This window comes from Triturus cristatus, chromosome 7 (genome assembly GCF_964204655.1).
Source record: "Triturus cristatus chromosome 7, aTriCri1.1, whole genome shotgun sequence".
Classification (NCBI taxonomy): domain Eukaryota; kingdom Metazoa; phylum Chordata; class Amphibia; order Caudata; family Salamandridae; genus Triturus; species Triturus cristatus.
Genome location: NC_140590.1, coordinates 1857143253 through 1857160348, shown reverse-complemented (window position 1 = coordinate 1857160348; position 17096 = coordinate 1857143253). Strand labels below are relative to the sequence as shown.

General features: G+C 48.1%; 1 protein-coding gene across 1 annotated transcript in view; it reads left to right on the top strand.

Moving 5' to 3' along the window:
* Positions 1-17096, top strand: part of LOC146813472 (uncharacterized) — a 58860-nt gene that overhangs the window by 6533 nt on the left and 35231 nt on the right. The window contains exons 2-4 of the mRNA XM_085620283.1: positions 5704-5830; positions 13550-13660; positions 14857-14982. Of these exons, the coding sequence (XP_085476409.1) occupies positions 5704-5830; positions 13550-13660; positions 14857-14982 (364 nt within the window). The remainder of the gene's footprint in view (positions 1-5703; positions 5831-13549; positions 13661-14856; positions 14983-17096) is intronic.

The following is a 17096-nucleotide window of genomic DNA, read 5'->3' as shown; positions in this document are numbered from 1 at the left end:
CCCGGGATCCCTTTCATCCCAGGGGCCCCTGACTGCTGCCCTGCCTTGGATGGTCTCCCCCGGGGCTCCTTTTCATCCCAGGGGCCCCTGACTGCTGCCCTGGACGGTCTCCCCCGGAGTTCCTTTCATTCCAGGGCCCCTGACTGCTGCCCTGCCTTGGATGGTCTCCCCCGGGGCTCCTTTTCATCCCAGGGGCCCCTGACTGCTGCCCTGCCTTGGAACGTCTCCCCTGGAGCTCCTTTCATTGCAGGGCCCCTGACTGCTGCCCTGCCTTGGATGGTCTCCCCCGGGGCTCCTTTTCATCCCAGGGGCCCCTGACTGCTGCCCTGCCTTGGAACGTCTTCCCTGGGAATCCCTTTCATCCCAGGGGCCCCTGACTGCTGCCCTGCCTTGGATGGTCTCCCCCGGGGATCCCTTTCATCCCAGGGGCCCCTGACTGCTGCCCTTCCTTGGATGGTCTCCCCCGGGGATCCCTTTCATCCCAGGGGCCCCTGACTGCTGCCCTGCCTTGGAACGTCTTCCCTGGGAATCCCTTTCATCCCAGGGGCCCCTGACTGCTACCCTGCCTTGGATGGTCTCCCCCGGGGAGACCTTTCATCCCAGGGGCCCCTGACTGCTGCCCTTCCTTGGATGGTCTCCCCCGGGGATCCCTTTCATCCCAGGGGCACCTGTCTGTTGCCCTGCCTTGGATGGTCTCCCCCGGAGCTTCTTTCATTCCAGGGGCCCCTGACTGCCGCCCTGCCTTGGATGGTCTCCCCCGGGGATCCCTTTCATCCCAGGGGTCCCTGACTGCTGCACTGCCTTGGATGGTCTCCCTCGGGGGCTCCTTTCATTCCAGGGGCCCCTGACTGCGGCCCTGCCTTGGATGGTCTCCACCGGGGCTCCTTTCATCCCAGGGGCCCATGACTGCTGCCCTGCCTTGGATGGTCTCCCCCAGAGCTCCTTTCATTCCAGGGGCCCCTGACTGCTGCCCTGCCTTGGATGGTTTCCCCCGGGGATCCCTTCATCCCAGGGGCCCCTCTGACTGCTGCCCTTCCTTGGATGGTCTCCCCCGGGGATCCCTTTCATCCCAGGGACCCCTCTGACTGCTGCCCTGCCTTGGAACGTCTCCCCCGGAGCTCCTTTCATTCCAGGGGCCCCTGACTGCTGCCCTGCCTTGGATGGTCTCCCCCGGGGCTCCTTTTCATCCCAGGGGCCCCTGACTGCTGCCCTGCCTTGGAACGTCTTCCCTGGGAATCCCTTTCATCCCAGGGGCCCCTGACTGCTGCCCTGCATTGGATGGTCTCCCCCGGGGATCCCTTTCATCCCAGGGGCCCCTGACTACTACCCTTCCTTGGATGGTCTCCCCCGGGGATCCCTTTCATCCCAGGGGCACCTAACTGCTGCCCTGCCTTGGATGGTTTCCCCCGGAGCTCCTTTCATTCCAGGGGCCCCTGACTGCTGCCCTGCCTTGGATGGTCCCCCCCGGCGATCCCTTTCATCCCAGGGGCCCCTCTGACTGCTGCCCTGCCTTGGATGGTCTCCCCCGGGGCTCCCTTTCATCCCAGGGGTCCCTGACTGCTGCCCTGCATTGGATGGTCTCCCCCTGAGCTCCTTTCATTCCAGGGGCCCCTGACTGCTGCCCTGCCTTGGATGGTCTCCCCCGGGAGCTCCTTTCATTCCAGGGGACCCTGACTGCTGCCCTGCCTTGGATGGTCTCTCCACCTGGGCTCCTTTCATCCCAGGGGCCCCTGACTGGTTCCCTGCCTCGGATGGTCTCCCCGGGGTTCCTTTTCATCCCAGGGGCCCCTGACTGCTGCCCTGCCTTGGATGGTCTCTCCCGGGGATCCCTTTCATTCCAGGGGCCCCTGACTGCTGCCCTGCCTTGGATGGTCTCCCCTGGGACTCCTTTTCATCCCAGGGTCCCCTGACTGCTGCCCTGCCTTGGATGGTCTCCCCGGGGCTCCTTTTCATCCCAGGGGCCCCTGACTGCTGCCCTGCCTCGGATGGTCTCCCCCGGGGCTCCCTTTCATCCCAGGGGCCCCTGACTGCTGCCCTTCCTTGGGTGGGGGGTGATGGTGGGGGGACCGCCCTCTGAATGCTGCTCATTCCCCCAGAAGAAAGATCAGGAGTCCAGCATGGAAATAAAACTCACACCCAACAGCCATCACTCTCAGTCCATCAGCAGAACCTCGGTGGCCACCTGGACCAATGATGCCGGCTGCAGAAGGACGTGATGTAATTGTAATTATATTTATATAGCACTAACTACCCCTTGATGAGGCGTGAAAGTGCTTTTTACCAAGTAGCACGCTACTCCGCAACCCTAAACGGATTAGTGTTGGATTCTTTGTAGGGAAATATGAGTTCATTTGAGCGGGGGACTTGCAAGTGTGTTAGTTGGATTGCATACGACAATGCAGGGATAGTAGAGGGAAGGGTCTAGATTAGAGGCTTCTCCGAGTAGCTCGGGAGCTACTTGCAGCTCTCCAGCTACCTGTAAGTACCTCTCCCGGTTGCAGACCAGCCTCCAAATTACAAGTAATTGCCTGGTTGAATTTAGATAAATATTTCAAAATAGAGAATGTACATTTGATAGATAAATGTGTGGATTTTCAGAACTCATAAACTGATATTTGCAGAAAAATTGCTAAATTTCCAAAATATATTTTAAGCTGATGTTTGAGTGATAAATCATGTGGCATTGGAGAGACTTTTTACAAATGGTATTGCCTTGCCGCTGTGGCTACATTATCCAGTAGAGGCATTCCATAATGACAAATACTTTTTACATTACTGCTTGGTGCACTGCGGTGAGTGTGAATAGTAATCTGGCATATGGTGGCTGATAACGTAATCTTATCCTTTGCAGTCACTATTATAACACTAGTAATAATAATAACTCCTGATGTGTTTCATTGAACACAAGTGACTTTTATTCCAGAAAATGTTGAAGACCCCCTGAAATGGGAAATCATAGCAGTAAGATGAGCTTTTGGATAAATAAAAGGGATGGAGGAGGAAAGAGGACACACACACACTGGTACGGAGAAGCCCAGGATCGTCTGATGGAATACCTTTTACGGGTTTGTGTCCAAAAGTACAACGTTGAACCACCATGCAGATGCTCTGGATGATTCATGGTTGGTGCCCATAGTTCAGATAGTGCATCTGAAGCGCTGCTGGAATGAATTGCAAATCTTGCTTGTGCTGGGTTGCCTGACTTTCCAAAGATGGTCTTGCAGTGAAATTGTCAATACGCTTCTGAGTTCTTCCTCTGGACCAACGGCAAGGCAATCGCTCACATGTGGAAGCACCTTGGACGTATCACCAAAGGGACTGCATGTGGTATGTGTAAGGTTTGCTGTGTGCTGTGTGTGGGCACTGCAAGGCCACTGATAAGCCACTGCCTAGTCACTCGTGCAACACTTTGGGGTAAACGGGTAAAGGTAGGAGACGTGCTGAAGATTGGACCAGGATATAGACCGGGAAATCTGATTGTCACTGGTCGGCTGTTACTTGGAGTTTCAAGGGTGCTTCCCAGCGTTTGATGGAATGCTGGTGTTCCAACTTCATTCTTGTCGTAATACACTCTACAGACGGTAGTGGTGGTGCGCTTTTACAGGAACTGATTCAATGGTGTTGTCATTTGGGCCACCCTTGAACATGGCGAGGAAGACCTGGACTCGGAGTAATGAAGATGACCTGTGAGCAACCAGGCATTAACTGCATGTGTAAGGAATGGGGCGGGAAGACTTGGAGTGATGAAGATGACCTGTGAGTAGCCAGGCGTTAACTGCATGTGTAAGGAATGGGACGGAAAGACCTGGCCTTGGAGTGATGAAGATGACCTGTGAGTAACCAGGCGTTAACTGCATGTGTAAGGAATGGGACGGAAAGACCTGGCCTTGGAGTGATGAAGATGACCTGTGAGTAACCAGGCGTTAACTGCATGTGTAAGGAATGGGACGGGAAAACCTGGACTTGGAGTGATGAAGATGACCTGTGAGTAACCAAGCGTTAACTGCATGTGTAAGGAATGGGACGGAAAGACCTGGACTCGGAGTGATAAAGATGACCTGTCAGTAACCAGGCGTTAACTGCATGTGTAAGGAATGGGACGGAAAGACCTGGACTTGGAGTGATGAAGATGACCTGTGAGTAACCAGGCGTTAACTGCATGTGTAAGGAATGGGGCGGGAAGACTTGGAGTGATGAAGATGACCTGTGAGTAACCGGGCGTTAACTGCATGTGTAAGGAATGGGACGGGAAAACCTGGACTTGGAGTGATGAAGATGACCTGTGAGTAACCAAGCGTTAACTGCATGTGTAAGGAATGGGGCGGGAAGACTTGGAGTGATGAAGATGACCTGTGAGTAACCGGGCGTTAACTGCATGTATAAGGAATGGGACGGAAAGACCTGGACTTGGAGTGACGAAGATGACCTGTGAGTAACCAGGCGTTAACTGCATGTGTAAGGAATGGGACGGGAAAACCTGGCCTTGGAGTGATGGAGATGACCTGTGAGTAACCAGGCGTTAACTGCATGTGTAAGGAATGGGACGGGAAAACCTGGCCTTGGCGTGACGAAGATGACCTTTGAGTAACCAGGCGTTAACTGCATGTTTAAGGAATGGGATCGGAAAACCTGGACTCGGAGTAATGAAGATGACTAGTGAGTAACCAGGCGTTAACTGCATGTGTAAGGAATGGGACGGGAAAACCTGGACTCGGAGTAATGAAGATGACTAGTGAGTAACCGGGCATTATCTGCATTTGTAATAAATGGAACGGGAAAACCTGGACTCTGGGTAATAAATATTACCAGTAAGTAATCGGGTCATTCATACAACTACTAAAGCTGTAAATAGAATAGGCATTGCAAGTATAAAGAAGTGGAAAGAGGAGTGGTAGGTGAGGTGGAAGATTAACATGCTGAATTATTAATGGCATTGATGCAGGTTACTTGGCAGTGTACACAATGCCCAAGTGTCAAGCACTGCTGCGTCAACATCATGGCAGTGGGTCGGACCCCAAAGCACAATACATTTACCAAGCACAAACTGTTCATCAGCACTAGAAAAGGGTCTACTCCATGAGGCTAACGAGGGCAACAAGATTAGGATATTATGCAAGTGGTTTAATAAGAGACAGTGTGGTGCAAAACTGAGTAAGAAGGAAAGATGCCACCTTTTTGGGACTATTTGCAAATAAAGGTTGTACGATTGGTTTTGAATACCTTAGAAAATGGAATCTCAAGATGGAAGGAGTCACCTCTTTTGTCTGCGGCTGAGGCAAAGAAAAGCATAGGGGCGAGGTGAGGTAAGTTCCTGAGCTCAAGCAGTTTAGGGGTTATATTTCTAACCACATTTACAGAAGCTGGTGTAGGATCAGACATGACGGTAATTATATCATTGCTTGTTCTGGCTTCGGACGTCATTTTGAGCAGTGGAGTGCAACACAACTTTGAGGGAAAACAAGCATGAGCTAGAAAGGCTGGGGGAGGAGAATATTTTCTCCTATCAAGATTTCTCTCTGACTCACCAGTTTTATCAATCAATCAGTATTTTTACAGCGCAACACTGTCACCCCTCGGTATATCTGGGCACCGAGTCTATGTCGAAGAGCCAGGTCTTGAGTCTCTTAGTTTTAGTGATTACATTTTCATGCAATTTCGCCACCTGGTGTTGCCGAATACACAATTTGACACTTTCTGTTCCAGACCGACGTTGCATTCCAGGATGCTTCAACCTATTTCTCTGAAGAGGAGTGGAGGCTTTTGCAGGATTGGCAGAAGGAACTTTACAGGAATGTGATGAGGGAAATTCACCAAGCTTTGATCTCACTAGGTAAAGTTACACTTTAATGTTTGTTGTCAGTTGTTTACAGCGTGTAAAGCCTAGTCTCATCATTCTTCGGTCTCAGAATGGGGTTTATTTTCATTAATTGTGCTTGTCCTTATAAAGTATACTATCTCGCCTACAGCCTTCATTCTGATCTGTTTAAGTGCCTGTGAATCGAGAGGGCTTTTCAACAACTACATTTTGATAGCAGCATGACACAGGCCTCTGTGAAAACAAGCAAAAGAAACCCGTTACCACTAATAAAACATTATCACAATAGATTTAAAGATAGTTGGCACTATTCCTCTTTTTATTTTGGTGGGAGTCTCCTATAAAAACCCAATTCCCACATACCTGTGTAGGTTATGTCTGGTTTATCTTCCCTACTACCAAAAGTTGTGGTAACGTTTTTCATTGTAGATGGTCGAGACAGGTTTTTTATTTACGGAATAGAGATTTTCACATGATGCTGCATGAATCATGGTTAGATAATGACTTGTTAGATATATTCATATTAATACCCTCCCTTCTCTAATGCAGAGAACTGTGCAAGGTTAGGTATATTTTTAAGTTAAATGGTTTAGTTAATATGCTTTAGTTTTCCGTAGTGAGACTGAAATTATAATTTTGCACGTGTATTTCTCTTTTATTATTAACATGTAACATTTTTTGATTGCCAGGATGTTCTGTTTGATTGTTTTTTTTATTGTATTTGTTTATGTATTAATAATGTAGTGACAACCCATTATAGGGTCTCTGTGGGATCCTGCTGTTCCCACTCGGTCTCTTACTGTTTGTTATGTTGTGCAGATTTGTAGAGCGCACTTTCACCTGGGAGGGTATCCTGTCGCTCAGCAGGTGTGAGTCTAGGCCAGGGGTCTCCACCAATTTCTGTCGTGGTAGCTACTTCTGATCTGTTAAATCATTGAAGGCCAAGCAACTCGCACATTGTTACCAGACACGCCCACGCCTGGCTCCATTGACTTTAAGCCTAATGTCCATAAACCCAGATCTTATGGTTTGAACAAAATACTTTGACTGGGGGCACTCTGACAGGGCTGCCGTGTGTCAGTGAGTGCATGATCTGTAGGGATGTATGAACATGTGTGTGTATGAGTGGGATAAATGTGTATGGGTGACTGACTGCCTATGTCGTATGTACTTGTGGCACTGGAATACCTTTCATCATATGTTGCACTGTTACATGTATAAAACAAACAGATACCCATTTTAAAGTGCAGTAAACGTTCTGCAATAATGTTCATGATATGGGAAATTTGTCTGCACTTGAAATGTTTCCCGCTTAAATAATAGCTGTATTTTTAAGTTATAAAGTATGACACAGTGTCTAATAGCCAGATGCCCGCTGTGTGTAAAGGCAACATTTTTAAATGAGAAAATATTCAACCGAAGAGTTGACCTTATGTTTACAGGGATTCCTTAAAACTCATCATTTACATTTAATCCCCTTTCCAAGTGTCACATTTCCAAACAACAGGCATCTTGCTCCCAGTGGCTTGTAGGCAAAATGCCATATTTATACTAGAAAAATACAGCCATGTTTAGGGCTCGCTCAGCGAGAGACCTTTTTTGTGGGGTTTCAAAACGGAGCCTGGAATCGCACACGCTCGTGGTTTCAATTATCGTGCCCAGACATAGGCGCAATAATTGAAAACACATGTTTCGCTGTGGCGCGCGCGCACGCACCACTCGTGGGTGGGTTTTTAAAAAACAATTTTTTTTACAATAGCGATTGCTTTCGCGATCACTTTCAGTGCTGCTTTTTTTTGTTTGAACTGGTATATAATGTATTCTGCTCAGCGGGGAACTGTACTGCTTTGAATCTTTTTTCCTGGTGCGTCTGCGGCAGCTCTTGAGGCTGGATGATGGTCGTTATCCTGCCCAGGAGCTACCAGAGCCGGCGTGGACAAGAGGTAGGTGGTTGGCTGGTGCAAAACTGCTTCTCTCCTGTTTTATGATGATGCGCGATGCCGGGTCTTCGCTGCTGAGCTGGTAACGTTAGCATGGGGGTGGCGGTAACCATGAGGGAGGGGTTCTCACAAACACATGGACTCTCCTTTTGGGGCTACGGCTACATCACCCAGTGCCCAGCGGCTTAAACAGAAACTTGACTGAATCCCCTCCCTTTCCCTTACCCAGCAACTCGGGTTAAAATAGGAAATTGTAATCCTTTTGCGTCCCGTGTCCCCTTTCCATTTCAAAACGCTAATTCTGACACCTCTCCAGGTTATTTTCTTAAACATATTTTGAATGGAAGCATCTAAAAGAAAAAAAAAGGTGTTTGTTTTTCGCAAAATCCACGCGTGGTGCCTAGCAACGGGGCGGTGCTCTACATTTGCGCGTAACAGCCGCGTGATTTGTGTTTTTATTCCGATGTTTGTGGCTTTTTCTCCGTCAGCTGTTGTGTTTTTTAATTAATGTAGTTTTGTGCTTTAAATGCAGAGTGCGCACGCACGCCCGCCCTTTAAAAGGATATGTGTGTTTTTCAGGGCACAGGTTACCCCATGGTTGACAGTGGGGAGGGTGGTGCCGGCACGTTTCTTCCTCCTTCCGCATTAGTCCCCACCTTCGCTGTGGTCGCTGACAGGAGAGCGTGCAGCTCCTGCAGGAACAGCGAGGATGTTGCAAAACAGATTACACTGGAGCGTCATCGGGAGGCTCCCTGCCCACGAGACGCAGAGCAGTAACACAATGCTCTCTGCAGTGCCAGCCTCCCTACTGCCTGCAGTGGACCAAACTGTTGATATGTTATTAAATTGTACGTTTATATAGCGCTTTGTACGTCGAACGACGTCAGAGCTCTTTGTGCTTGAGTCAACTGTGGATATATTGTACAGTTTCAACTGCAGGGTGATGTGGCTTAGGATTGTTGCTATGCATCGTCTCCATAGTTCTCAGTTCTGTGCTGCTCAGCCAGTGTGTGTGAGGTCACTAAATATTGAGGAGTGCCTTGGTTGGTGCGAATGTCAGTTGGAGAGAATGGCCTGAGCAGCAAGGATGCTGCTGTTTTGATTTGATTTGAAATTTGTAAAGCGCAACAATCACCTTAAGGCATCAAGGCGCTGAAGACCAGCCATACAGAAGGAAATTGACCATCAAAACTACCCCAGATAGAAAGCTAGACAGAACAAGCATTTGCAATGCAATAGGTCTCGCTTTCACGCAAGTTTGAGCTATTGACATTACAAATAACAATGCCTTTAATTTTTGTTTTTGTTTTAAAAACATAAATAGAAGGCATTGTCATTTACAATGCCAATGGCTTAAACTCGCGTAAATGCGAGACCTATTGCATTGCAAATGCTTGTTTGAAATGGGAGGGATTTAAAGTGAAGAAACCTGCTTTATAAAACATTATGCTGATGACGGCTGATTAGCCAGAAACTGGTCCCAGGATGATTGTTTCCGGTCCAGGGAAGACATGGCTTGGCAGTTCGGGCTGGACTGTTCCCATGAGGCACAGGGTCAGACTGATTTGCATATGGCCATGTCTGAACTGGGGTGGCGAAGTGAGCTGAAGAATGATGATGGGTTAAACCCAGATCAGTTGACTGGGGGTGAGTGCTTGCAATGTTCAACATTCCGTCCATCATCCCCTTTGGTTTTGCTTTGTTCGCCCTAAGTTGGCAGGGTATGCCCAGACGTGGGTCCCTTGCTCACTTTGCCACTGGATTCAAGCTAGCCTGGCTGATGACGACTGAATAGCCAGAAACCGATCCCAGGATGCTTGTTTCCGATCCGGGGAAGACATGGCTTGGCAGTTCGGGCTGGACTGTTCCCATGAGGCACAGGGTCAGACTGATTTGCATATGGCCATGTCTGAACTGGGGTGGCGGAGTGGGCTAAAGAACGGTGATGGATTAAACCCAGATCAGTTGACTGGGGGCGAGTGCTTGCAATGTTCAACACTCCGTCCATCATCCCCTTTGGTCTTGCTTTATAAAACATTAAGACATAATTGGCTTAGTTGAAAGTGGAGAAAAACATTGACTTAATGTTTCATAGAAATATTTTTCTTCACTTTAAATTTCTCCCATGTAAAACATAGCCAATAGGTCTCGCCTTTGGGACCTTATAAGTGTTTAGCCACGCAACAGTTGTTGTTGCACCAAGGATATTGTGCTGCATAACTAAATACTTATAAGGTCCCAAAAGCGAGACCTATTGGCTATGCCAATGCTTGTTTTCTGATTCTTTACGCAGTTCCATCCTGCACTAGCACAGGCCTAGACATGCAACCAAGTCTGTAATACAGCGCCACGTAGTTGTGGTAATTTATCATTGCCAGAAAGCTGACCTGTAGGACCCATCATATGACGATGGCCTAGGCACGTGGGAGTGAAAGGCTGCTAAAGAGATTGGCTGTCAGTGCCCCGTGAGGAGCTCGCGCGCGGGTGACCTCAGACGAAGAGCATTCAAAGAATTGCCGGAGTGACAAGAATAGAGGAGAAGGTCTGTTATTTAAATCAATATTTCATGAAGGCAATGGAGGCGAAATGGACACCAGCTTAAAAGAATCCACTGTGAGACCAAATAGGGCCTTGCTGCAGCCTGGCTGCAGGCATGGGTGTGCGTGGATGGCTTCCGGGTTCTGTTAGCTTGGAACTGTGAACTAATTAATGCGCCATTAGCTTAATAAACATGTCTTACGCGTGAGGCCATGCGTCTAAAACACTTCAGAAATGCGTAGCTGCATCTTCAATGTGTTCACACATTCTTCAACTGTATAATATCCTCGTGCCTCTGTGTTTTTTTTATCTGCCCCCAGGAACAAGCAGCCGCCCCTTTGGCAGCTACTGGTTGGTGTTGGCCTGTGTTCACAGCAATGCTGCACATTTATGCTCGCTGCCCCTTCGTGCAGGAGCCAACGTCTCCTCGGCATGCGGATGTAGCCGAGACCCCTGGGTCCATTCCAGCGCTTAAATTGGCAGACCGTCGTGAGTTTACACCTCCGAAAGGTCGATAGTGACTGCCACACACCAGAAAAATGTTTGCGCGCGCTTGGCGGGGGAGCGCATTCCAAGCGGGGGAGCGGACCCTTTGAAGTACGATGCCAAACGGATTGCATGGCGGCACGATGCACGTGATTGTGCGCGTGCTCGCCATGCAATCCGCTTTTGGGAGCCCCTTACTAGAGTCTCTCATAGCGATTGCTATCGCAATAGCTAGGCGAGACCTAAAAAGGGAGGACTGCATTTTTCAGTTATAAATATGGCTCAGTGTCTATTGGTTACTAGGAGCAAGAAACACTGTTGCACCTTTTCTTTTCTGGTTCTACTTCAGGTAAGGGCTTCTTTCCCCTCCAGGGAAGGACGGGGGCACTCCGCCTGTAAGCAGTTGCAGGCCTCTTTTTCCAGAGGGTGGTGGATTTGCTCCGCCACATATGTAGCGACTTTCTCAGCCGGGCTCCACTCTGAGGAACGGGGGTGGATCATGTTGTTAGGGTCTAGCATGTCAGAGGCCACCCGGGAAGCTTGGACGGGATGGAAGTCTGGGTCTCAATGGACCGGGATTGGAGGCAGGTTCCTCAGCCGCGCCCTGGTCAGTAGACGTAAGGGCGGGTGGGACAGAGGGGGAAGGGAGTCCAGTAGGGCGTGATGCCTGGCTATCTACAAAAGCCTGCCTCAAACGCTCAAACGTGTCCAAATCAACCCCTCGTTCACGGGGGTGTTTAGGTGGTGGGGAGCCCAGGGTATCTAGTATAAAAGAGCCTGAAGGCGGAGGGGGGGGCAGCAATCCGCTGTTGGAGTCGCTCAAACGCCTGATCTATGTGGCGGGAAAGTCTGTCGTCTAAAGGAGAGATAGCCGGATCCACGGCCTGGTAGATTGAAGAATCCACCGCCTCATAAAAGGCATCCCCCCAAGGAGTGTCAGCAAGGTGGTCTTCTTCCTCCTGGAAATCGTCGTAGTATTCCCGCTATGCTCTTCGGGGTTCTAGCCTCAGAGTACAGAAGTGCTGGCTTAATAATTTAAATATAAAATGTAGGTCATCAAATCACCCTTTCCGGTTGAACAGGTCCGGGATGTGTCCCCTACAAGGCCCTTAACGGCCAATACAAGACCCCTAAGCGAGGCATTCAGCTGGAGATACTGACTCTGGATCTTAAGGAAATCGTGCAGGAAACTGAGCGTAACTAATTAGGCGGTAAAGAGTGGAAGTGCCGTTGCTGCGTTCTGACCCGTACCCGGGCGTTCACCTCAGACCAGCGGCTCAACGGCACGACCTCCTGCGCCTCCTAGCAGCGGGAGGTCCACAGAGCAATAGCCAGCGAGGCGCCGCGTAGGAATGAGAAAACCCCGTTCCCGCGGTGCGCAGAATAATCTCAAGCGCAGCCCACGCGCTGCAATCGCGGAGCAGATCAAGCAAGGCAAAATATATAACTTGTCAACACGCGGTCAAGATCAATCAGCTAAAATACATTTCTTTCTGTCAACAACACATCGCGCTCGCGGTTAAGCAACCCACTAAGCAATTCATAAACCAGCGCTAGCGAGCATGAGAGGGAATCAAAATCAGACAGCAAAAATCAAACAGCAAACAAAGCGTTAAGCAGTAAGAACTGAAGAGCACTTATCTGGCTGCGTAGCAGCAAAGAAAGGGGAAGAGAGGACACTAGCAAAGGACTATGTTGATCTAGAAGGCTCCTGATTGGACACTGGTTCTCTGTTCAGGATTGGATGTTACCATGTGTTATACTTTTTTACTACATTTCCCTTTGGTTCATGGGAAACATAGTCTTTGTTCTTCTTATCGCTGTTATTTGAATAAAGTGAAGAAAGAAGGCATAATCCTTGCCTCCAGTCCTGACATAGAATTCCTTTCTGGCAAGCACCCTCACGCTATAACAGCAATTAGTTAAAACTTTCTTTTTGGTGCTATTTCACAAAAATGTCATATCTTATGCAGACATGTGGATCATCCCTCAGGAACATTAGTGCGATAAGGCCTTTTTTACCCTGGTCTATGGAATCCTTCTCATGTATGACCTTCTTGATACTACTTGTAGGCTCTTCAACATTCATCCCTTCAACCAAAAGTAAATTCATTTTCTATAGTTACTACTCATTCTGCAGTTTTAAAAGAGTTTTTCAAAACCTGTCCCCATTCTTCAGGTAGGATTGGTTCCTTGTTTTTTATTTCTGGTTTGGAAATATTAAACTTAAGTAACCTAAAAAAATCAGTTACATTCTATGATTGTCATAAGTTCTGTAAATATAGTCCAAATTGGATCGAATGAACCCCGTCCTCTGGGTCCCCAGAGGCGAGGCCTACTGGCTTACACGTTCTTTGTTGACTCCTGACTTACTGCAATTTATTTTGTATTATGACTGGTTCTGTTTTCATTCATCCCCTTTGATATAACAGTAGGGAAAAATATATCTTTTATCACTACCACAATGTGTAATACAAAGGCATAAACTAAATTGAGTAATATATTTGTATTTGTCGTTGTATAAATGCTTTTGGAGTAACATTACTACGACTTCAGTGTGGTCTGTTTAGTACCATCTTCTCTATAAACCTTTTTAATAGATTTCATTTTGTTTTGCCCCATGTTAACATTCCTCCTTTCTATGTTACTTCGCACAATATGCTGCTAGTCTGTAGAGTTTAGTTCTTTCCCTAATTTTTCTAAATCTGTTGATGGTAGTAGTTACTGAGGCATGTGCATGAACTGATCTGTGCTTCTCTTGTTCGAACAGGGCCTCTTATTGTCACCGCGGTCTGCTCTCTGAGAACTAAAGTAAAAGAAGAGTTGTACCCTAGTGATGACCCATGCTCTGAGAGAAGACCCAGGTGTAAAGCTTCCCCAAGTGAGTAAGAAGTTTATTCGCTTCGACTGGGTGGTATTGTTTAAACCCCGCCTTTACACGCTCACCACAGAGGGACCCTGTGTACCTTTAATGCAGATCGCTAACAATTTATATCCTACCTGCATCAGTTGAAGACACACAAACCTAAGGCTATCATGTAAACAGTATTTCAGTTTCACACACAGCCTCCATCTCAGGCATTCAATACACTCTTACTGCCTAAAAATTGTAACCCACAACACATTGCAGAATTCTTACTCAGTAATTATCACTTGCAACTGCATCCCCAGTGGAGTTATCCAAATAAATTGAAAGGTTAATCGGGCAAATTAAAGTAAAACATGACTTTGATGGTAAATCACCAATCGTCCTCACGAGGAACGCTTGCCAGTTGGGAGCAGCGCCGGAGACACGAGCAGGAGCAGCTTGGAGCTGTGCCACCGGGATGACCAGTGGAACCGTGAACGCAGAGGGGGAATGGCAGGGAGTGATAACAGGTGAAGCACCAAAAACAAAAGAAACACGAGTGCCAAAGAGCGAAGCCCAGCCCCTGCACACGCCCCGCCCGCCCGCCAGGCCAAAGGAGCCATTAGTGAAGTCGCAATGGGAGGCAATGAGCCACACAAAGGAGGGACAGTAATAGACCAATAAAAAGTAAGCATTTCAGAATGCCACAGAAAACAACCAATGGAAATTGATGGGTGTGCTAAAAGCACCTCACTGGATACACTTTTTTAAATTGCTTTCTTAAAATAGCTTTTTATCCACCTCCTTTTATCACTTTCTCTTTTTTTAAGTGTGAGTCCTTCTTCATAACCGTATTCCCGCTCTTAGGCCCTCACCCCGCCGTGCCTCTATGCCTGTTATCTCCTTTAGAAAATTTGGCACTTCTTCTTTGGTATAGAAGACTCTAGAGTTTTTTTTGTTTTTGGTTGGACCAAAGGGATGAAAATTGGGTTTATGCTTACAGCCAGGAAAGTGAGAGCAAAATGGAGGTTAGAACCAAGTTAGGTGCACATGGATTACGAGAAAGTGAAGAGAAGAAGTGATAGTAATTTGAAAAAAGAGGGATATTACTAGATATTCTGTTGTTTCACAAGCATGCACTTATTTGAGAATTATTTGGCTTGTTAGTGGGACACACACCAAAGGCATGATGACCGGGTAAATTTTGGAATCTTACCTTCAAAATGCAGATAAAACAGTGGCTGATCCTGGTGCGGCTTTCGGGGAAAATAGTGAAGAATCCATACGCTTGAAGAATCCTCAAGGCTCTAGAAAAAGGGGAAGGACTGGTCGTAGGAGCACTAAGAAGGAAGAAGGTATGTGAGGTGTTAAGTTTTTAATTTGTAAGTTTTTACAAAGAATCCCGTCTGCAACTTATGTTCATGGTAACAACATTCAACCAAAACCCCCCCTTAGCCTCCTCCTCCCCAAGACAACCCAAGAGGGCTCACATTTCCACTTAACATTCATAGGCGTACACTTACAGGCGTTGAAATTGAGCTGGCACAATAAAACATCTATGGTCCTGCCTTGAACCACAGTGATCGAGCTTGTAGGGGTGCCAGAGTTCGGTCACCTGGCTCACCTAGACCTTCGTCGACCTTCACTTGAAGGTCAGTCATCTCTAAAGTCTCTGCATGGTCCCCAGATTATGTCATATTTCTGAGGGAGTCTGTGTGTTTGTACTGTTTCTGTAGGTTCTGGAATAAGACTATCCCCTGAGTCGTCCCGGTGGCATGTAATCTACTGATCCGGATTGGATCCCACTGCTTAATCCTGTCTAGCTTTTTTATATTGCCCTCATATCACCTTAGTGTCTGCAAGTCTCGGGTCGTTTTTAGGTCTTGGCTAGCGAAGGCTGCGCTTGCGCAGTCTCGCTTGCGAGATTTAATGTTTTTCAGTAGTGGGGCTTGAACCCGCCCCTCTTCTCCATTGGCTGGCCTCTTAAATGCTGGTCAGCCATTGGAGAAGAGCTTTGTCTGTCAATTCAAGCCCCGTCTTTTTCAGATTCGGGGGTGTGTTTTTTCGCCTCTTTCTCTTTTTTAAGCCCGGTCCCTTTTACACTGGTGGGGGTGTTTTTAAAAAAAAAAAATTTTTTTTTTACAGGGATGTTCTCGTGTTTATTAGGTCTCGGCTACCGAAGGCTGCGCTTGTTCTTGTCTCTTGCTGCGATGTTTGTCCGTTACTGGTGCTTCAAGAGATTTTATCTAATACTTTATCTGTTTTTGAAATGCCACAGGTTGGTATTAAATGCTTTAACAGACTATGGTTCTTCAGTATTTGTCACGGGCCTGTCCTTAACGAAGACGATATAAAGCAGTTGACACCAGAGATACGATGAAGATTATCCCCAAACACATGAATACTTGCGCATAGTTTAAACATTACTCCTCCGTGTCATAACTGTTCTACGCTAGTCTCCACTCAACCGATTAACCGCGTCCCTTGAATTGGTCTATCGTGTCCATAATCTACAGCCCATTACCAATCCCTTATTTCCAGTCAATTTTCATGTGCCTTTGACTAATTTACGTGCACCTTCCAACTACATCTCAGTCCTCACCACCATTCCACTCAGGTCCCACCCTCCGCCACCACTATCCCCTCAGCCCCCTTTTCAATTCGCCCCTGCCCAGGGATTCCTTACAAAGCTGAATGCGGTGGGCCTCTTCTTCTCCTGCTCCTCTGTGGGGGCAGAGGTTGCAGCCGGGGCCTGAGAGTTCTGCGCCGCCTCCATCTTTCGCTTGAAGAGCTCCAGGAAGCTTCCGTCATTGGCAAAGATGTTCACCCCAGGTCCCCCCGCGGGCCCTTCTTCTGATGCCTTGGGCACCCCGCGTCCCTCATCGGTGGCTTTAGAGGCACCACGTTGCTCCTCGTCTGGGTGGACCCCTCGGTCTTGGCTCTCATCGTCATCGGAGCTCTGCTCCCCACCATTGCTATGCTCTGTGCTGCTCCCACGCTCTGGTCGTCACTGGGGTTATTTTCTTTTTTCGAAGTCTGGCGAGATTCGGAGTCTTCAGGTGAGCTCTCGGTTTCCTCCGGGCCACAGAACCTTCTGGAATCTTCCCACCGACTCTGCTTTGCCGCCATCTTGGCAACGGACTCATAGAAGGACGGGAGGGGAAGAGAAGAGCGTGAGGGCTGCCGGGAGTTGTGGACGGGGAAGTTTTGGGGCTGCCATCTTGAAACTAGCAGTCATGCGGGAGAGTAGCCATGTAGGTAGTAATCAGCGTCGGCCATCTTAAAATTGGGCCTATTTTGTTTACAATGTTCTGTGGAACATGGGGCGTCGGGTGCGAGATTGGACCAAAAAGATGATTAGTAGAGGCACACCCCAGGGAGCTGCTATAAGACAACTCTGTCTGTGTGTGGGTAACTGTGTGTGTGTGTAGGTGGCTCTGTGTGGGTGGCTCTATTTGTGTGTGGGTTG